The sequence below is a fragment of the Cnephaeus nilssonii genome (assembly GCF_951640355.1).
Source record: "Cnephaeus nilssonii genome assembly, chromosome: 11".
Taxonomy (NCBI): domain Eukaryota; kingdom Metazoa; phylum Chordata; class Mammalia; order Chiroptera; family Vespertilionidae; genus Cnephaeus; species Cnephaeus nilssonii.
The window spans coordinates 81,328,050-81,350,206 of NC_137082.1; the positions used below are offsets into that span (position 1 = coordinate 81,328,050).

The 22,157-nt window shown below is 47.5% G+C and overlaps 1 protein-coding gene across 1 annotated transcript in view; it reads left to right on the forward strand.

The window, feature by feature from the left end:
• Positions 1 to 22,157, forward strand: part of SLC14A2 (solute carrier family 14 member 2) — a gene marked incomplete at its 3' end in the record, with an annotated part of 369,165 nt that overhangs the window by 310,014 nt on the left and 36,994 nt on the right. Inside the window, exons 4-6 of the mRNA XM_079784559.1 lie at positions 15,154 to 15,338; positions 18,287 to 18,467; positions 19,458 to 19,647. Coding sequence (XP_079640685.1) covers positions 15,165 to 15,338; positions 18,287 to 18,467; positions 19,458 to 19,647 — 545 coding nt within the window. The 5' untranslated portion in view covers positions 15,154 to 15,164. The remainder of the gene's footprint in view (positions 1 to 15,153; positions 15,339 to 18,286; positions 18,468 to 19,457; positions 19,648 to 22,157) is intronic.

The window sequence follows — 22,157 nt, forward strand, 5'->3', positions numbered from 1 at the left end:
AACCTGTGCAGGTGCCCTTGGCTGGAATCGAACCTGGGACCCTTTAGTCCACAAGCCAACGCTCTAACCACTGAGCCAAACCAGCTAGGGCCACTGGGTTCCTTTCTTATGGCATCTAGTGCAGGAAACAGAAACTACTATAGGCATTAAGCAGAAGGGAATTTAATACAGGGATTTAAGGATTTATAAACTTTGGGGCAGAGTTGTAGGAGGGAGCTCTCTAGGTTAGGGCAGAAATGACTCCTGGAACCCTACAAAACTGATCTGCCACCGGAGTTATTGCCTCTGAGGCCACCACTGAAACTCTTGAGTTCAAGAACCCACCACTGTATTCAGAAGCCAGAATCAGGAAATCACTGAAGCTCCTGCCTCTTAAAACCCACAAAGCTAGTGGCTGAGCACTGAGTTACAGAAAACATCATGTGTTCATGACCTCACTTTCATGAGAAAACAGCTTAAAGAACAAGACATCTGCTTCACTTCCACCTTCTAACTTTTGCCTAAATGCCTCTAATTGGCAAAGTCTGATTTTCTCCTCAAATCTTAGCTGCAAGGGATGCTGAGAAAATTCACTTTTAACTTTTCAGACTCTTGGGTAAAATAAGGTACCCTAGAAAGAGGATTGAGCAAGCCAAACTAAAGGTTCAAAACTATGGGAATTTTCCAAATAATCTATCCGACATTGTTTTTATGTGGAGAACAAGGGTCATATATGTCACATACATCAGGCCACAACCCTAGCAAATGAGAGGGCCTTGCTAAGGACAGTCAAATAATTGAACGATGGAGCACTTTAACTTTCAGTACTTTCTTACTTTGCTCTCCAATTCTCTTGCTGCATTTAAGTATTATCTCTGCATTAAAGCCACTTGAAGGTGATGTTGGTTAGTATTTCTCAGGTATGTCTCCACAGAGTGAACCAAAGGACTAGGTAAATACATTCCTCAGTTAGTGGGTTGTATTTCAAAACTGATTCTCAGTCCAAGTTTATACCCCAAGAGACATTTCTGCCCCATGAAGCTCAATCAACAGGAAATTCATTTCCTGAAAAAGTGTAAGGCCAACAGATCTTTCTTATATGCCCTGTCGTCCCATTTTGGCAGGAGACTACCTCCAAATTGGTAAGCAAGCACCCGCTACACTATTCTACATAGCTCTATGAGAATTAAATAAGATAGTATAAGTAACAGTACCTACCATATAGTAGGTGTTCAATAAATATTGGTTTCTTTTTTCAAAAAAACAGCAACAAAAAACCCTCTTCTCTAATATATATATATATATATATATATATATATATATATATATATATATATATACACACACACACACACACACACACACACACACACACACCTTTCTGGGTCCCTGCTAGGAGACTGACTAATCAGATCTTTGAAGATGCATTAATGGCAGCGTAAAATAACAATCAACATTTATTATTCTCACAATGTCTTTGGCCAAACATTCTGGAGTGGCATAGCTGGGTTGTTCTGGCTCAGGGTCTCTGAGAAAGAAGTCAGGATGCCAGCTGGGACTGCTGTCATCTGAAGGCTTGACTGTGGCTTCAGGATTCACTCTCAAGACTGCTCACTCACACAGCTGGGAGTTGATGCTGGTTATTGGCAAGAAGGGTCAGTTCCTCTCCATGAGGACCTCCTAAGGTGGCTTGAATGTCACCATGCTTTCCCCAGAGCAAGTGCCAGGTTGAAGTGGCAATGTCTTTGATAACCTAGCCTCAGGAGCCCCCGACCATCATTTCTACAATGCCTTACTGGTTACACATGTCAGTTCTGTGGGTCCCAGGAGGCAAGGATCATTGAGCACTGCCTCAGAGGCTGGCTGACACACCTATTAACAGCCTAATATATTAGCTCTACCAGAGACTGTAATTGGGATTTGGGAGAGGTTTTAAAAGTGTGATATTCTTATAGATGGCTTAGTCTTTGTCTACATTTTAGCTCTGGAGTACATTTATTAGACACTCAGGAAATATGTGAAGAATGAACTAATTTGTCTTTTCAACAATATGTAGGCATTCCCAAACAGAGAGCAACTCAAGGGATAGTGCATCTATTGACCCTTTCTTTTAAATATGCATGTACATGAATTATGTGTTCATGTGTGTGATAAAATGTCATCCCCAAAATGAAATACAATAAAAAACTTAGGAATATGTAAGCAATAGTAAAAAAGTAGTGATGATCATTGAATTCCTATGTACAAATATATATATATATATCATACAAATATATAATACGTTTTCTACATATAAGTATTCTTTCTTCCCTCAATGGAGATAAAAATATGATAACTGTGAATTACAATGAAATAATAGAATGAAATTATATAAACCTTAACAGAGCCAAAATAGTAATAGTAATATAATTATTAAAATTGATAAAAGTATAAGAAAAACAATTTTGTTATTTTTCTTAGTGAGAAGGCAATCAATACTGTCTAAATATGAAACCTGGAATTTTTGAAAGATACTAAGTTCTTAATTTTTTTCCAAATAGTTTTTCTGTTTTCTTAACCTTAAAGGATTATAAAAACTAAAAATACTTTCCATGATGAATAAACATTTAGCTGAAATGTAGCAGTTTCTTTAGTTTCACTTTAATTCATTTTTCTGTTGTTAAAGTCACATAAAATTAAATATAATACTTTTAATTTTAGAAAAGAGCTCATAAGGCAAAAATCCTATTTCTCCTGCTGCTTATGAATGTGAACAGAGACACTTACGGAAGGATAGTACCCAATGTTTATGGGGGCTATTTCTGATTTGGAAATAGCAATAAATTTCTGCTCTCTCCTGTACTCTTTAGTAGCTGAAGTTTTCACAATGAATATGCACAGATTTATGAATATGATGAGGAACTTAAAAATAATATTACTTGGTAGAATGTATGGTCATCTCATTTTAATGCTCAACCCCCAAAATGTTGAAAACTCAGAAGCCCTTGAAGATGTTGTAGATGGGCCATCAGTTTGTAGAGGTGCAAATTTACCTGCTTCTTGTCCTACTGGTTAGAGCAGTGGTCGGCTAACTCATTAGTCAACAGAGCGGCAAACCGCGGTTCGCGAGCCGCATGTGGCTCGCGAGCCACAGTTTGCCGACCACTGGGTTAGAGTGTAGACTTACTGCAGCCAAAGACAATGGGTTCAGATCCCCAAATAAACGATTTTTCTTCTCCCAAATCGGGGGCCCCAAGTACACTCCTAACCAGGGCTGAACCTCTTGGAGAGGCAAGTTCCTGATAAGGATTCACTCCTGGAATTCTGATCAAATCCCACTCCTAAATTCACAGTCGGAGCATCAGTCTTGTGCATGAAGAAATTAGGAACACAGCCCCCCCAAAAAGCAGCACAATTGCTATGTGGAAGGAAAGGCCCCAGGAGAAGAGGGATGCACTGCAAAATCTGAAAAACAGAAAGAAACAGGACATGGGATGCCTTAACACCCAAGTCAAAGATCTCTTATAAGTTGATCTTAAAAATCTTTCTATCAAGAGGGAAGTTTTTTGGTTTTCATGACTTTTTTCATCCTTGGTCTCCCAAGGTTTCTCACTGAGCATTTTGAGTGGACAACCCCTTGTCTTAAAGGCTTTCCTAGCCTCCCTGGCCTTCACCCAATAAATACTAGTGGTGCCCTTCAGTCATAAGATACTCCCCTCATTTCTACCTCTGTTCCACAAACCCCTTCCCACAGTGGGGACCAGGGAAGTTCTATCCCTCAGCACTTATAGTTCACCTGTTTTCCATTAGAACATAAAGCTTTTTCTTGCTCCTTGTTGAATCTCTGGTGACTGGCACATAGTAGGTACTCAACAAACATTTTTGAGTGAATGAACAATGCCCAATATAGGATTTGCTATGGAGATGCAGATGTTGGTGTTTTAGGCAGATTACAATTTTTAAATATTTACATCATAAAAATTCACTCTCATTAAATCCCTGGTAGTTGGAGCCTTTAGAGCTTATGAACAACCCCAGAAAAGACAGGAGAATGGAGGCAGAAACTAACACATGTTGACACCTACTGCATGCCCAACAAAGCACTAGGCCCTCTGCATGTGGCTTTAGGAGGTAGTGATCACATCTGTGCCTGATATGGCACCGTGGTAAATGGCAGAGCTGGGATCTGGCTAGATTCCGCAATCCAGGCTTTTGTGTCCCACCCCCTGGGACCCTCTCAGTGGGGTTTGCTCATCGACACTCACCCTCCTTTCAGATGCTCTCGAGAAAACACATCTTCAGAGATTTCGCAACAGCTTGATTTATTTTCCAGGATGTCCAGACAAATTCCATTTCTTCAGAGTCTCGGTTGTATAAATAGAGCCAACTTGTCTCTCCCATTACCTCAGTCCAGCCGCAAGGGTCAGAGGACAAGCATCTTGGCAAATGCCTTCAGCCACTTCCAAAGTGAATGCATTCCTTAATCCTCGCCTGATGCAACCCCAAGTGGCCTCTTGGGGACCTGAAGAAAGCTCATTTTGTCAATCTGGCTTTGCATGAAGGAGGGGAAAGGGTGGAGTAGAGCTGGAACTGTTACGTTCCCGTCTCCACGTCACATTGGCTCGAGTCTTCCCTCTCACGTGGCTGGTCCAGGACCTATTTCTAAGTGCAGATGATATGCAGGAGCCACAGGGCGATGAAAAAGAAGCACCCCAGGCCCTCTTCTCAGGGGAGAGTGTTGCTCCCTCCTTCACAGGGTCCCTGGAGGTGGGGAGGAGAATGGGAAGCTACCAGGAGTCTGACAGCTGGAGGCCCCGTTGGCCCCTTCGGGACACGGGCATGCGTAGGAGCGTCTCTCTGCCTCTCAGGCCCCATCTCCCCTTCGGCGGGTGTTGCTCCCGACTCAGCGCAGCCTCACCACCAGCACTGCCTCTTCTCCTGCTGGGACTCTCCCTTTTCCCTTCTCTTCTTTTACTTTTCTTCCTCCTCCTCTTCTTTCTTCTTCCCTGTGTCTAGCTATGATTCCCTAACTTTCCACTTTGTACTTCCTTTCTGCCAATCCCAACTAGATTTCTCTTCTCACCACTCCATAAAATGCCCCTTTCTACTCCTGGTGGGGCCTTCCCTGCTCTCTCCTCTGATATCATACAGACTTACCGTTTGGTCGCCAGTGGGTGTTACTAGTGCTCTCCATCCTGCATCGCTCCTGCCCAGCACTTCCTACGGAAGTTCATAGCCAGGCTGCCAGAGGGCCCACCACCAAAGCTCCCCGGCTTTAATTAGCCCCAACATGCATCCTGCATCTATCCTTATCGATGGCCCCTCTGTCTCCTCTTTATGGTCTTGTATGAGCGTACAAGGCAAAAGTGAACATGCAGTTCAGATTTCAGCAATTAAAATGAGCCTCTATTTCCATAGATGGTACATATTGTTTTCTGCAATTGTGCACACCCTTCAACCAGCTTCCTTAGGAGCGTGCATTGCTACGACCCTGAACAGGGTGTGTAGGAAGCAGGGATTTCGTTTCCACAGGCTGAGACACATGCTGGAAAAGACTAGGGCGTTTGCCACCTCCTCTCATCTGGAGATAGAGGATGTAAAAGTATGTCATTAAAGCCATAAACCTAGCTTTTGTTGCATTTTGGGTTTGCTGTTCCTAGCTCTAGTCTGGTCTTGCTTGTTTACTGAATGCTTTGACCACAAAGCAAAAGTTTTGAAATGAATACAGATTGTTTCCAGGCCTGCTCCCAGCATGCCCCTCCCTTCCTCTGGCTCTGTGTGCCCACTGCCCACCTCTCGCAACAGCCCTGCCCAGTGAGACACCTCCCCCCCGGGCCTCTTAGGCCTGAGTGAGCAGAGGGACCACTCGGGGTCTGTGCCTGGGGGTGAGGCTGGGATCCTGCACTGAGAAATGCAGCTGGTCCTCAGCCCTCACCTCGAGTTGCAAGGGGACAAAATGGGCCCAGAGGAATAAAAGCCGAGGTCTAGGCCAGTGCTTCCCAGCCTGGGCCTCACCTGGGATGCTTTTAACAATTCCGTGCCCAGGGTGCACCCCAGACCACTTCCGTCAGGATCTTTGGAGAAGGAGCCCAGGCTGAAGCATTGTTTAAAGCTCCCCAGATACCAATGACCATAAGCTGTCAAGGTCGTGGATTTCCACTCTTGAGTTTAAAGGACAGAGCACCCACATCTGCTGGAGCGGAAAGAGGGTGGGCTCTGAAAGCAGCCTTGCCCACCAGCATCCTCCACCAGGCCAGGTAGGGGTCCCCCACCGGGCCAGGAAGGGGTCCCCCACCAGGCCAGGAAGGGGTCTCCCTCCAGGCCAGGAAGGGGTCCCCCACCAGGCCAGGAAGGGGTCCCCCACCAGGCCAGGAAGGGGTGGCTGGGTTTGTCACGTGCAGAACGGGGTTATGTGAGGCCAGTTTGAAGACCAGGGACTGGGGGAAAGCCAGTGTCTGTGTGGACCTCTGAGCATGTGACAGCAGGTGGAGGAGCCCTGCTGTAGCATGGAGGAGGCAACATGTGGAGGCTGCTGAGGAGCCCCCAGCCCCCGTGTCCTCAGGCTGGTGTCCGCGGGGTGGGGTCCTCGGGGTGGTGCTTAAGAGAGACCTGAGACTTAACACCAGCCCATTAACCACCTCCCCTTATTCCCCCCACCCCCAACACCACCCCTCATCCTCTTTAAACGCCCCACTCTGTCTATGGAGGACTTTAACAGGGCTGTACCTGAATGAAGGCTCCAGGGACAGTGCCTGATGGGATGTGTCCCAATTTCCACAGCCTCCCAGGGACAGCCAGCCTCCCCACTCTAATCAGTGTGGTTTAGAACATCAACATCCGTGCAAGGAAAAATGTTACCAGGGTTTTGTTGAAAAAAAAATGAAGGTAGCTCAAGAGCCTAAAGGGCATGCCACACTAAGTTCTTGCAGAGGTCAAGTGCGGAAGAACTACACCCCTGCCAAGGAGGGATGGTGCCCCCGCCACCCCAGGTGGCACACGGGAATTCCCCACCTTGCACCATGGTCTGGTTTCTAAAAGGAGGCACCTGTTTGTACACATCAAACCCAAAGACCAAAAACCTAAGCTATGTCAAGCCAGGCCACAGGGAGAATCAACCACCACTAACCCCGGGTCCCCGCAGAGGAGGGACACCCTCAGGGAAGAGCCAGGGTCTACGCTGCCGGGGAAGAGCCCTGGTCTAAGCGTTAGGAGGCTGCCTTCTGGGCTGCTTAACTTCTCCCCCAAGTGCCCTCCCTCCTGCGGAGACTGGCCACGTCACCCCCAGCTAGTGTGGGGACACCCCTGGAGCAGCTGCTCACAGACTCAACATGTCTTCCCAGAAATGTCTGCTTTAAAAACAAAAAGGCTTGCATTCTACTCCTTTATAAGCCCTGTACCCTGAATTGGTCCCCATCAGGTACAATTAGAATTCCAGAACACTGGGCGTCACCCCTTTCTGGGCCTGGGCCACGTCCAAGGGGAACGTGCCCAGTCCCAGCAGCAAGCCACTCAGACGTGGCACCTCAGAAGCTTTCTGACCATGGCACGTCCTAGGGTGTTTTAGGATCATCCGTCCATCAGCAGTGTGAGGAGAGAGGGACTGGGTAGCCTGGAGTCAGGGAGGCCAGGGGCTGGACAGGACGGGGCTGACCCAGAGGAAGAAAACAGAGTGATGATCAGAGGTTCTGGAGGAAGGTCCGGCAGCCTAGGGTTGCTGCTGCTGAGAGAGGGTGAAGCCAGGGTTGCTGTTGCTGGGAGGGGGTGAGGCAGGGGCTAATATATAGGCACAAAAGGCTCATCCCACTTTCAAAGCATCAGCTGAGAAGGGAGAGCCACACCCCTCCTAATGTCCTTGCAAACACAATCTAATGTCTTAAAAGGAGACCAAAGGAGGTCGGCCGCTAACCCCATCCCATTCCCTAGGCCAGTGGTCGGCAAACTCATTAGTCAACAGAGCCAAATATCAGTAGTACAACGATTGAAATTTCTTTTGAGAACCAAATTTTCTAAACTTAAACTTCTTCTAACGCCACTTCTTCAAAATAGACTCGCCCAGGCCGTGGTATTTTGTGGAAGAGCCACACTCAAGGGGCCAAAGAGCCGCATGTGGCTCGCGAGCCGCGGTTTGCCGACCATGGCCCTAGGCCCCTGAGCCGGTCACTGAGGGCCAGAGCTCCCCTGCCAAGCCTGCTTGGACTTGCAGCTGACCCTGCCGGGGAACTCGGGAAGGTCCAGCCCCAGCACTGGCCATCAGCCAGCTCTGACCCGACAGTCTGCAGATGCCCCAGGGGAGGTCGTGCTGGCTCCTGATTCCGGTCACACCCGACCTGACCCTCTGGCCCCAGTGAGTCAGGCTCCTCTCAGCCCACATCAGACTCATTGCCAAGAAAGCTCTGAGCCACCCCTAATAAGAGGCAGCGCTTGGCCAACCTCTTGCACAATCCAGCACCTCTCACCTTCGCCCAACTGCCGCCCGGCCCCTCTCCTCTGTTCCCTTGCCCTATCTGTCTAGTCACCAGGCCTCTCCTGGCTTCGTCCCTTCCCTGGCCCCCAGGGGTGTGAGGCACCAGCCCAGGAGCCTCTTCTGTCCCCCCTCCAACAGCCACTCAGCCCTGCTCAGTTGATCTCTCCCTTTCCGCAGCTGTCCATCAGGCTCCGGGTCCAGGGACCCAGACTGACTCAGCAAGGTCCTGGCGGACTGATATCTCTACCTCTGATCCCGTGGCAAGATGGAAGAGGGTCTAGGGGTTTTGTCTGGTGAGCCAAACAGAAGGAAAATGGAGAAGTCTGCTCTGGAGAGAAACAGCAGGCTTAGGATTGATCTCTAAAGTGCTCTCGGGTGCAGAAGGGAGACCATGTGTCCTGGGCTCTGATGGACACAACTGGGACCGGCCGGTTGGTGAAAGTCCCCGGGAGTTGATGTCGGCTCCATAGGACCATGGCCTCCTTGTCAAGCAGAGCAGCCAGCCCCATGGGGTCACGGGACCCCAGGCAGGGGCACTAAACAATGGATTCCTTCATTATTTGAGAAAGACAAAGAATGTCCCTTTTGGTCCTTAGGTTGCAGACATTTTTGGAAACTCTTGGCATCAATTGGGCAAAGTCCTGGGCAAACTGAATTAATTCAAAAGATATTTTGGAGAACCTGCTGATCGCTTCTCCTTCCCTAGAGCTGCCGTGGCCTCGGTAACAGGTAGACTGGAAGATGATGGCCATGAGGTGATGTTAGATGACGCGTATGCTGGCCTACTTAAGCCCACGAGGTCACAGGGAAGGCAAGAGCTTCGAATCGGCACTAACTCACAGCAGCCACTCAGGGAAGCCCTCCAGGCACGGCCCCTTCCCACCCAGGACAGCAAGAACATGCTAGAAAGACCACAGCCTGTCCCCATGGGCATGTTTTTGCCTTGCTACCAGGAATGGATAGTCTTTTAGAGAAAGAGCCAGGAGGAGGGTTCTGAGTTAGTACAATAGATCCAGCCCTGTTTTCTAAACACTGGAAGAAGAATTGGGGTCCAAACATAGGAACCAGGAACTCTCACCGTCTGACCTCTGATACCCTGGTTTCACCTTTTATTGCCTGTGGATGCCCCTGCCCACACTCTGGCAGCATCCACACTGGGATTTTCTGGCACAGACCTTGTGCTTTCCCAGGCATTTCCGTGGCCTGAGTGTGCCCCTCACCCCCAACATGAAAGCCTGGCACCATCTCTCCAGGGCTGGGAGGTGAGGGGGCTGCGCTCTGGTCAGGAGCTGCCCTGTCCTCTCCTTGGCCACTGCGCATCTCCTCCGTTCTGTCCACTCTTCTCTCCCACCACTCCGCAGGCAGGGCCTGGGCCCCTCACTTCTGCTCCTGGGGTAGCCCAAGGGCACACAGTAGGTACTCAACCAGAGTGCTCTTACAAGAAGGGTGGGGGAGCCTCTGCTTCTGGAGCCTCTTTGAGATCATTTGAAGCCTGGCTTTTTGGAGAGAAGTGAGGCTGAGCCAAACAGCCCTTTCTGTCCACATTTCTGAGGGAGAAGAAGGTGCAGGCAGCCAAGGGGAGTGTGAGCATGCCAGGCGGATAATTATGTGTTCTTGGAAGCAGGTTTAGTGGACTGGCTCCGAGCTGAGCTGGGAACGGACTCTGAGGCCTGCGCCTTCAGACGGGACGTGGCTGGGGCAGGGATTTTGCCGTCCAGTTCTAACAAGTGGCCAACGCCTTATTGAAACTTTTGAAAATCATTCTGTGTGGGACCAGCCAGCTTGTACTTCACTGGGTTGCCCCAGCCATCTTCCCCTTCAATCTGGGAGCACAAGAGGGGAAGCTAAACACCATGCAAGCAGCCCACGTGCCAAGAACCAAGTCAGCAATTTCACTGCCCTAAGAACCCTCCGTTGTCCTATAAAAAGGGACAAGCAGAGGCCCACACAGTCCCTGGTGGCAGGGAAAGGGTGAAGCTGGGCATCAGAGCTGCAGCCTGGGCTCTTTCCAGACACAGCGACCTTCTCTTTACAAGGTCATTTTTGCTGCGCGTCTCACTCCAACCCCAAAGCCAAAAATTCCCCCGTTTGAACAGGATAAACATTCCCATGGCAAAGGAACGCTGTGTTCCCCAGAGGAGATGCAATCACGTTGCTCCTGCCGAGGCTGTGCAGGCTTATGAAACGGAACACGGGGCCGAGGGCCTGGACCTGGGCCCGGGGCAGCCACCCCTCCCTCAGCCCCCAGCTGTACCCTGCCCGGGAGGGTCACTCCTCCCAGACTCCCAGCTGCACCCCACAAGACAGTTGGAGAAACAGAGGAGCGCAGGGAGGGGAACTGGGTCTAATCTTGACTCCAGAGCAAGCGGCCAGTGTTTCTGGGCCTCTGCTTGCTGTGTCCATCCCGAGGCGGAGAGCTGGCTTCAGAAAGCGTGCAGGCCTACATCCCTGTGAGAAACAGCACCTGCTTTGCTTTCTTGCACCTTGATTTCTCCGTTTGTAATTGGGAATATTGTTTGCATAAAGGAGAGACTCCAAGGTGGGAAAGGAAGTGCCTTTTTAGAGATGACTCTGGATAGCACACCCCTGTGCAATCATTCATTCTTTCCATCCCTCATTAAACATATACCGAAGGCTTGTTATGTGTCAGGCTGGCTCCCCGGCCCTGCAAATACAGAAATCCTCAAAGAGAATAGGCCCTCTTCTTAAAGGGCTCCTAACGTGAACACACATTTTCCATCAAAAGGCATAAAAATGTTTGCAGTCCCGTGGTTAGAAAAGGATGTCTAAGCTACCCATTCTCAACTCCCACCTGTGCACTGGAGCCCCATCCCTTTAAAAAAACATATTCCTTGATTCGATGATAGACATTGCTTTTATATTTTTAACATGTCTAGAATCAAAATGCATCTTACAATTTTGATTGGCAGAATTTTCTTCTTCCTTGGGGATACACAAACTAAAGATGCATCTTACAATTGATAACATCTTAGATTCGATGAAATACGTTTGGGGGGAAAAAAAGTATTTCAACTGGACTTTTTAGTGGACTTCACAGCCACTGAATTTAACACAAGGTCTTTCCAAAATATTTCTATTTCACCCAGATGTGTGGTGTCACGGAACTCATGTGTCTAGATATCTAGTTAGTTGCTCCTCGCTTTTTATCTGGATGGCTGGGAAGGAATCCTGCAAAGGAGCCCAGATGCTTTATCACGTCGTGGCCACCAGAGGGAGAAAGAGCATTGGAAAGGGACAGGTTGTCAGGTTTGTTAGCTTTTGCTCTCAAACCTTCCCCGCATGATCCCCCCAGAGCAATCTGAAACACGGGATACTCACCTCCAGTGTCAGATAGAGGAAAAGACCCCCTTCCAGGCAGGTGGCAGCATCAAAAAGGGGAGTGGGTTGGATCTGAATGATATTGGCAGATCTTCGCTCAAAATCAGCTATTGTTTAAATGAGTTTTTCCTGGGAATGAGGACAGGTGCTAGACATGGCAGAGTTCTGGCTCGGAATTGCAGGGCTGGTGGGTGGCCCTATACCCTACTTAAGCCATTCAGGTCTCATGAGACCCACATGATTTGTAAAGCTCTCCAAGGAAATGTTCCCTCTCTAGTATCCCCTGTAGCTTTCTGTCCTTCCTCCCCTCATTTAACTATTTATTTATTGAGCACCTACTGTGTGTCAGGCACTGTGCTGGGAGCTGGGGTTACAGCAGCAAACAGAACAGAGAAGGTCACTGTCCTCATGCATCTTAAGTGCCAGTAGAGAAGCAGATACTATGCAAATAAATATACAAATAAATCTATCATTGAGTGGTGCAAAGAAATGCTATAAGAAAAAATTCTGGGTCCCCTGACAGCATATGACAGGAGAACAGTCAGGGGTGGATCTGGGAAGGCTTCTCTGACAAGTACTCATTGAGATAAAGCCTGAAAAATGAGTAGGAGTTACCCAGGTAAAGAGCAAGATAGAGACCTTCTAGGCAGATGGATCAGCATTTGAGGTGGAAATGTACTTACTTAACACCTTCTAGGCACTAAAATGAGGCCAGTGTGGAGCCCACGGACAAAGGGCAAGAGAAACACAGAATGGGCTAACACCTAACGGAAACTCAGTGATACAGAGCCTTGCATGCCATGTAAAAGGCATCTTTTTCCATCTGTAGCCATTGAAAGGTTTTAAGCAAGGAACTGACATATGTGGATTTAAGTATTAATAAGACAGCTCTGATTACCCTGATGAGCATGGCTTGGAGGAGAAATCTGAGAAGTGGGGAGTCCAATTGGGTCTTACCAGAGAAGTGGCAAGGGGTGATGACAGTCAAATAGTAACATTGGACATGAAGGTGTATTGACAGATAGAAATACTGGATTTGGAGCTGGAGGAGCAGGGAATATTGAGTTTGACTCCTGAGATTTCTGAAGGAGCAGTTTGGAAGGGAAAGAGGACTTGTCCTTGGATAAGTGCCTTTGAGGGGAGAGGACAGGACTTAGGAAGAAAATGTTATGAGTTGTTTCAGTATATTAACTTTAAGCTACTTCTGGAACATCCACAGGTGTAAACTAGACAATTAAGTCAATGAATCCAATGCTCAAAACTGGGCTGGGAATGCTAGATTTTGGAGTCATGGCAAGATCAAGCCATGGCAAGAGCTGAGTTCAACTGGGCAGGAGCATAACTAAAGAGAAAATGGCCCAGAACAAGCTCATATTTACAGGAGGAGCTAGCCAAGGAAAGTGTGAAGGAGCAGCCAGAGAAAGGGTCAAGTATGAAAGCTAAAGAGAGAAGAGTGTGTCTGGATGGATGGTCAAGTCCATGGAATACCACTGAGGGGTCTAGTGAGATGAGGACTGAAGCATGTTTGGATTTGCCAGCATGGAGGTCTTACAGCAAGGGCAGTAGCAGTGGAAACCAGACTGGGGTGGCTAAAGAGAAAGAAAAATGCCAAGAGCCCAATTGAGGATGGCAAGCATCAATTTAAAGTGAAAGTCGCCTACCCAGTTATGCAATTTCTCTCTAGCAATGTTTATTCCTTGATAAGAGCATGGAAAATATGGAGGGTTGGGTTAACCTGGCTGGGATTTCACCGCACAATAATGAGAGAGGGAGAGGAGGAGGAGCAAGGGGGTTGAAAAAAGGAAAACGATGGGCCATGAAATTTAACTTGGTTAAGGAAGAAAGAGGAGATGGGGGGCTGGTAGAGGTAAGTGGTTGGGATGAAAGAACTGTATCAGAGGGTGCACTTAAGCAGGTAAGCTGGAAGTCCAAGAGGTAGTGACCAAAGGAGAGAATCAAGATTTTGAGATTTCAGAGTTTGGATGATATCAAGGCCATGTGTGGTTATGGAAATCAGTGGCTGAAAGGAAGAGTTAGTGTGAGTCACCAGAGACGAGAAAGACAAGGATCTGCAAAGTCAGAAAGTAAATGATGAGTTAATGTCAGTGAAGTCAATATCAATGCCTGAACATTGAAGTTGCTGGAAATTATTGGAGTAGAGATAACTATTAGGAGACTCTAAAGTCTTCATTGAATGAGAGAGTTAGAGGGGTACTATAGGCCTCAAAGAAGAGGGGATTCTATACAAGCAAGGTATATAGTGGTCTGGAAGCAACAGTGAAGAACAATAATTCCTTTCATTGGGAGTAGAAGAAGGGAAATGGTACTAATGCAGGTATAGAAAGGGGAACTTCAGCCCCTTTGAAAATGTCTGCAATCCTTTAGGAATGTCTGCAATGGTAAATGTAAGAATGCTAGCACCCATCCTAGGGATCTGCAATCACTGTGCTGAGATACACTGCCCTGCAACTCAGAGGAGGCAGCATGAAGCAATAGAGAAAATTTAAATCATATTGAAGTGCTATATGCAGGTCCAAAGCCAACTCTCAAAGAAACAATAGAGAAAATCTAAATCATATTGAAGAAGCTATATGCAGGTCCAAAGCCAACTCTCAAAGAAACATTAAAGTAAATGAAGACATAACTGAACTGAAGAGGAGCCAGAGAAGAATGGTTAAGATTACTGAATGGGAAGGGGAGAAGTGTAGCACTACCTGGGACACCAGAATAGATTGAGAAACTGAGAACCACTGGCAGATGTTGTTCCCAAAAGCTTGTCATGGCATAAACCCTGTCCCTAGTGGTCCCACACAGAGGGGGAAGGATGCCCAGCCTGGTGCACACAGCTTCAAACAGATTATACCAGAGTTTCTTACTGTTTCTAGGGAAGGAAAAGGGGGAAGGAGATGGAAAGAGCACTGAAGGCGGAGGGGAGAGAAGGGAGACTGGAGGTCAACTCTAAGCAATGTAGGCTCCCTAGCAATTAAGAAAACAAGTTTCTTTTAGATCGCCACTAGGTTGGAAGAGCCAGATCTATGTGTATGTATTAAGGGAAAATATATGTACAGATAGTACAATAACCAATATAAAAGGTAGAGAAAAATAGTTTAGAAATCAGAATAAAAAAAGAGGAGACACCTATTCTGGGTGTCAGAGAAATCTTCCCAATGGAATGGGCTTTCTTCTGAACTTGGAAGAATGGGGGGATTTTGAAAGGTAAACTTGACATGGATGGAGGAATGGCTCTAGGCCGCTCTGGCAGCACAAACTTCTGGAACAGCAGGTCCCATGTGTGTCAGGGCAGACCATATGCTTTCTAAGACCTCTATCCAGCCTCAGCCAGTCCATGTGAGCCCGATCCTGACCCACCTGTTCTGTTTTTTCCCCACCAGTTGCATGACCAATGAGCGGCCGCCCCCTGAAGGAGATGTCTGAAACTCACAGCAGTCCTCTTCTGGCAGAGCCTCTTTCCAGCAGATACAAACTCTATGAGTCAGAGTTAGCCAGCCCTACCTGGCCCTCCAGCCCTCAGGATACACACCCAGCCCTGCCCCTCCTGGAAATGCCTGAAGAAAAGGTGAGGAATGATTCTCCTAGGATGTTTCCCAGGTTGGGTGGGGGTAGGGTTTGGGGAAGGGTAGTGAAAGATGCTATTTTCCCAACTACCCAATGCCTGTGTTATATAATGCCACAGAGGGGCCATTGTTCAGGGAGATTCTATCCCAAGTCAATACATGGTCACTCCCATGATTAGTCCTACTTGGCCTAAGATGAAAATGTAGCTTGTGTGCAACATGATTTTAAGGACAAGAAATGTACACACTCATACACCAGTCTTCCAACCAGTCTCCAAAATCTTGCCCTTTAGACTTGCCCCCTTGAATTACCTATTGTCTCCAAAAAGAAGGCCTTCATTCAAATGCCAGTCTTTATTTTTTTATGTATTTTTATTGATTTCATAGAGGAAGAGAGAGATAGAAACATCAATGATGAGAGAGAATCACTGATCAGCTGCCTTCTGCATACACCTTACTGGGAATCAAGCCCACAACCCAGGCATGTGCCCTGACTGGGAATCGAACCATGACCTCCTGGTTCATAGGTCGATGCTCAACCACTGAGCTACACTGGTCAGGCAAATGTCAGCTTTTAGCACTCCTTGAACACAGTAGCACAGAGGTAGCCTGGCTATAGTTACTAATACAGTGGAGAGGGATACAAGCCAGCAATAACAAACCCTGGGGAGAGAGAAGAATCTGATTTCCAGAGTTGCCACACTATATTATTTAAAACATCCAGTTTTCAACAAACAATAATGAGACATGCCAAGAAATAAGAAAGTATGGAACAGGGGAAATAAAGCAGTCAATAGAAACTGTCTTTGAGGAAGCCCAGACATTAGACTTACTAGGAAAAGACTTTAAATCACCTTAAATACAATTAAGGAATAACAACAACAAAACATGTCTAAAGAGCTAAAGGAAAGTATGAGAAGTACGACCATAATATCTCACCAAATAGAGACTATCAATAAAGAGGGAATTATTTTAAAAAAAAGAAACAAGTAAAAATTCTGAAGTTGAAAAGTATAATAGAAGTGAAAATTTGCTAGAGAAGCTCAATATCAGATTGGAGCAGTCAGAAGAAAGAACCAGAAAATTTAAAGACAAGTCAATTGCTGGAATGTCTGTCTAATGCTTTTCTAAACTAATTCTGGATAGTCTATGTTTTTTATCATTTCTAACCACTGATGTCTCTGCTCAATTAGCCTACTGGTCAGCCAATGATTCGACAGACATAGTCTAAGGGATCTATGTGCATCTTGGGGTATATCTCCAACACTCACCCAGGCAGTTTTCAACTCTACCTCAGCCTGTACTTTCTGCTTCTACAGAGACTCAAACTCAGCCAGGTGAGAGCTTAGGGACCTCTCAGTTCTCCTTTGAGCTTGCACACTGTCCTGGTCATGTGCCAGCCCTACACATACATGAGGCCTTCTAGAGTCACAGAAATGCCCCCAAGCTTTTCAAAACCCCCTTTGGACATCTCATTCCCCAGTTTATCTGTTTAAGCTTTTGACTAGCTCATCACTCTCCCCAATTGTTATCCACCATTTCGGGCACAATTTTTTCCATTGCTCTCATTGCCTTAATGGAGGAGAGAACTTTAGGTGTACAATTAAAATATAATGCAAGCCACATGTGTAAGTTTAACTTCTATTAACACGTTTTTAAAAAGTAGAAAGAAGCAAGTGAAATGAATTTCAATAATATATTTTACTTAATCCTAATATATATTAATATATATATTATTTCAATATATAATCAATATAAAGTATCTACTAAGATATTTTACACATTCTTTTTATACTAAGTCTTTAAAATTCACTTAGAGCGCATCTCAGTTTAGACTAGTCACATTTCAGGTGCTCAGTAGCCACATGTCCTGTTAGCTACTATATGGGGCAGCACAACTTTAGAGCAAGGAGTCCTGACCAAGGGGTCCACAAATAGAATTGCGGGGTAGGAACTTGGGAGGGGGGTTAAGTAAGTCACCTTTATTTTTATTAACTTCCAACAAACTTTCACATTTACTTCAATTAGGAATATAGGAAATGAACAACAGTCGTATTAGCACATGTGAGATTTTTGTCACAGATTGGGTTCCCCTAGGAAGCTGACTGGGAGATTTGCATATAAGAAGCTTACAGGGGCCCTAGCCGGTTTGGCTCAGTGGATAGAGCATCGGCCTGCGCACTTAAGGGTCCCAGGTTCGATTCCAGTCAGGGGCATGTACCTTGGTTGCAGGCACATCCCCAGTAGGGGGTGTTGCAGGAGGCAGCTGATGGATGTTTCTCTCTCATCCATGTTTCTGACTCTCTGTCCCTCTCCCTTCCTCTCTGTAAAAAAATCAATAAAATATATTTTTAAAAAAAGAAGAAGAAGAAGCTTACAGGGGTATGCCACTGGGGTCAGTACTTGCAGAGAAGTAAGGCAGCAGGATTAGAGAAGAAGCTGGGCTGTGATGCAGTCACAGTAGAGGCCTCACTGCTCCTGTGGTGAGCGCTAGAGCTGGGATGGCCCTGCAGCGATCCTGAGTTAGAGTGGAGAGGCCCCAGGTATTCACTCCTCTCTGCCCTGAAATCATAGTAGGTATTGGATCTGCCACGCCTACATGTGTATCACAGTCTTTTCTAATATTGTGATCACTGCATTTCAGTGTCATTGGTTTTCTTTGTAATGCTACTTACTTTATTCATTTCCAAACATTTATGTTCTGAAAGGAAGTCCACAGGCTTGCCAAGTTGCCAAAAGGGATCCCTGGCACAAATGGTTAAGAAACACTGCTGTGAAGAATGTGTAGAGATCCTGGGAAGAGCTGGTCTATGTGGGGCAGTCGGGTGCATATTTGTCTGATGATCCTTTATATCAAAAAGAAAAAACCTGACAACCTTCTTTATCCCCAAATGCTCCTGCTGGCAAAAAGCTAAATTATCTGATGTTTTGTCATGGCTTCTCCTGAAAGGATCTTCGTTCATCCAACGAAGAGAGCCACATCGTGAAAATTGAAAAACCCAATGAAAGGAGTAAAAGGAGAGAAAGTGGGGCAGCCCCCCGGGGCTCGGCAGGCCGGGGAGGCATCAGCCTCTTCCAAGCAGTGAGCTACCTGACAGGCGAGATGAAGGAGTGCAGGAGCTGGCTGAAAGGTAAGTCAATGCCCAGGGAAGAAGCAGCCACGCCAGGCCAGTGGGACAGCCCTGCCTCTGGCTTGGAGAGAGGAAGCTGCTCCCTCACTCAACCATGGTGAGGGCTCCCACCGATGGGGTGCGCCAGCCCTGAGTTGACTCGGGGAGGCATACCATACCCTAATAACTTGGAATTCCCAAGGTTTTGGAATTAAATGCATTTCACTCATTTTAGTTGTTTGAAAATTCTTCACTCCTTCAGGGAATAATGGAATAGCTATAGGACAACCACTTAGCATATAAGCCATTTCCCAAACAAGCTGATTGGTCATTCTTTCACTTTTGCTGGCTGTGTATTATGTGCCAAGTATTGGCATCACCCCACCAATATTCCAGAGTTTTTTTTCTTTTTAATGTCTTCCTTCTCATCATTTCTCTAAACTAAATGCTTCAACAAACATGCCTCACCTCTTTGCCCCCACCTGTATGAGCTGTACTGGAAACCAACCCAGAGAATGAGATCAAATGTATGTTCCCTCTTCTGGACCTGACTTCCTCCAGATCCTGACTCAATACTATTGTCACAACTGTACTAAAATCATTTCTTTCCCAGCTTCCTTTCTCCAGACTACTGTTTCTGCTGCTCAGATACCAGCCCTCAACTGAGTCATACAGCACTATATAAAAAGAGCTTCCTTCCCTCTCCACCCCTTCCCTTGGATCAATAAATTTCCCTTGGAATGCTCCTGGGGCTTCCTTGCCAACCAAGCCAATGGCTGGAACGGCGTTAAATTGGTCTCAGCACGGTGCCTCGGTGTGTAATGCAAAACTAGCACCCATGCGGACTGATTGCCGGGCCACTGAGAGATGGGCTGGGTGCCAGGCTGAATGAGGGGAAGTGTCTTGGCTCATGCATCCCTGTCTGCCTTGGTTGCCACGCCAACCAGTGGTCCAGCAGGGAAGCACAGGCTGGACCCTGCTGATGACTCTGGTTCTGCCCATCTCTTTCAGATAAGCCGCTGGCCCTGCAGTTCACAGACTGGGTCCTAAGGGGGACTGGTCAGGTGATGTTCGTCAACAACCCTCTCAGCGGGTTCATCATCTTCATAGGGCTCCTGATCCAGAACCCCTGGTGGACGATTGCTGGGGGTTTGGGGACAGTGGTCTCGACCTTAACTGCCCTTGCCTTGAGCCAAGACAGGTGGGTCCCTTTCCATGTTGGTCTTGGGTATTGAGGCAGAGTGGAGAGGTGATTACTTGTGGTCAGCCTACTTTATCCTCTCAGCCAGGCAGAGGTCTCCTGAGTCTCAGCTTTGAACAGGTCATTGGAGATCCTCACAGAATTAAACCACTCCTATGCTCACAGCAAATGACAGAGCCAGGCTCCATTTGACTGTAGAGCCTTCTGGAAACACTTCCTCTGGGGCAGGTGCAGAACATCGAGGCAGTTCTTCCCTCATGGAGCCTGCAATCTAGTTGAGGGGGACAAGACTAACAGGCAAGAAATGTCTTCTAATAATACAAGACAGTATGTAATGCAGAGTTTGGAAAAGGCAAATTTAAGCCAAATATGCATCAGAATAAAATCCAATCCCTCAACTTGGCTTCCAAAGCCTCTCTAATGCACCCACCCTACCTACCACTCAACATCACACTTGTTCCCAATTGAGCACTGTTGCTTCTGGGTATCTAATCCTACCATTCCCTCAATCTCTCCTCCTCCAGGGAGCCACCCTGATTGCCCCAGTGTACTATGACCCTTCCTTTTTCTCTGAACAATCACAGAACATACCCCATTAACATATTAGACTAGAGGCCCAGTGCACAAAATTCGTGCATGGGGGGTGTCCCTCAGCCCGTCCTGCACCCTCTACAATCTGGGACCCCTTTGGGGAAGGTCCAACAGCCAGTTTAGGCCTGACCCCTGTGGGATCGTGCCTAAGCCAGCTGTTGGACATCCCTCTCACGATCCGGGACTGCTGGCTCCTAACCACTCGCCTGCCTGCCTGATTGCCCCAAACCACTTCTGCCTGCCAGCCTGATCACCCCCTAACTGCTCCCCTGTCAGCCTGATTGATGCCTAACTGCTCCCCTGCTGGCCTGATGGCCCCAACTGCCCTCCCCTACTGGCCTGGTCACCCCCATCTGCCCTCCCCTGCAGGCCTGGTTGCCCCCAACTGCCCGCCCCTGCTAGCCTATTCACCCCCAACTGCCCTCCCCTGCCAGCCTATTTGCCCCCAACTCCCCTCCCCTGCTGGCCTGATCTCCCACAATTGCCCTCCCCGACAGCCATCTTGTGGTGGCCATCTTGTGATGATGTCGCACGAGGGCATGACGCCACCTGGGATTTTATTATATACTAGAGGCCCATTGCACGATATTCGTGCAAGAATAGGCCTTCTTTCCCCTGGCTTCACTCCCAGCCACCTGGGAGCCGGCAAGTCCCCACTCCCTAGCCACTCGGGAGCCTGCACGTCCCCGCTCCCACCAGGAGCCGGCAAGTCCCCGCTCCCTGGCTGCCTGGGAGCCGGCATGTTCCCGCTCCCTGGCCACCCCTGAGCTGGCACATCCCTGCTCCCGGGCCACCCAGAGCCAGCAAGTCCTCGCTTCTGTCTGGAGCACCACTCCAATAGCTCCCTCCACCGCCCCCCTTCCCCTCATAGCAGGCTTCACACCGCTCTGCGCCTACATATGCAAATTAACCTCCATCTTTGTTTGGTTAATTTGCATACTCACTCTGATTGGCTGTGGGCGTAGCGGAGTGATGGCTAATTTGCATGTTTCTCTTTTATTAAGTAAGATGATGGTTCTCTAATTGCTTTCTGAGTCTTCTCTCCCTGGCTATGTTCTAAGCATGTCCAAGATGAGAAGTCCAGTCCAATGTTCCATATTCCACTCCAGTGCCTAGAAAAGAAGATTTGAGTTTCATTACAGATAGGTCAGTACCATGTCCTACACCACAGGTGCAAAACTCCAGGCACCTTACATACACATTCTTCCAAAGAGCCATGACTTCACCACAATCCACAATGAGCCACTGACACAGCCACATATCCAGGTCAGAACCTCCACCACTGCCCTCCACCACCACCCCTAGTATCCCACCCCCATCACCACAGCCCACTGGTCCTGAGACTGTACTTTACAGATAGTAACCCAAAGTCAGCAACACTGATGCTGCCATGTCGTGATGGAACATGATCCTAATGAAGATCCTTTGGCATTGGGGTTGAACCTAGTTTTATAGTTTTGATGGTCAGAGCAGGGGTGTAAGGTAATGGGTTTCCTCCTGACAACCAAATCCAGAAGCCACCAGACTTTTAGCAGAGAAGAGTTCTGGGAGGGGGGGCACTCTCCACAGGGAATGGCAGCTGTGGAGATAACCCCTAAGGTTCCCCCAATTTGATCTCCCCAAGGCTTCCTCATTTTATTCCTACTGCCCCTGCTGGGACTACGGGACTTCAAAGGTATGGGCCAGCCGTCTTTGCTCAGTTTGCCTGAGGCAGCTAGAATGTAAAACAAAAAAAGTACTAAATTCTAACACCAAACACAAATGAGAAAATATAGAAAAAATGCAAGCACAATGAAAAATAATTATTTTCCCAAAACATGGGTTTCTGCTTCTCAGATAGTTACTCTAGTCCTGAGGAGATTCTGAATGCCCCCTTCTCTTCCAGCCCCCCATCTACAGCTGCCCCTGGCCTCCATTCC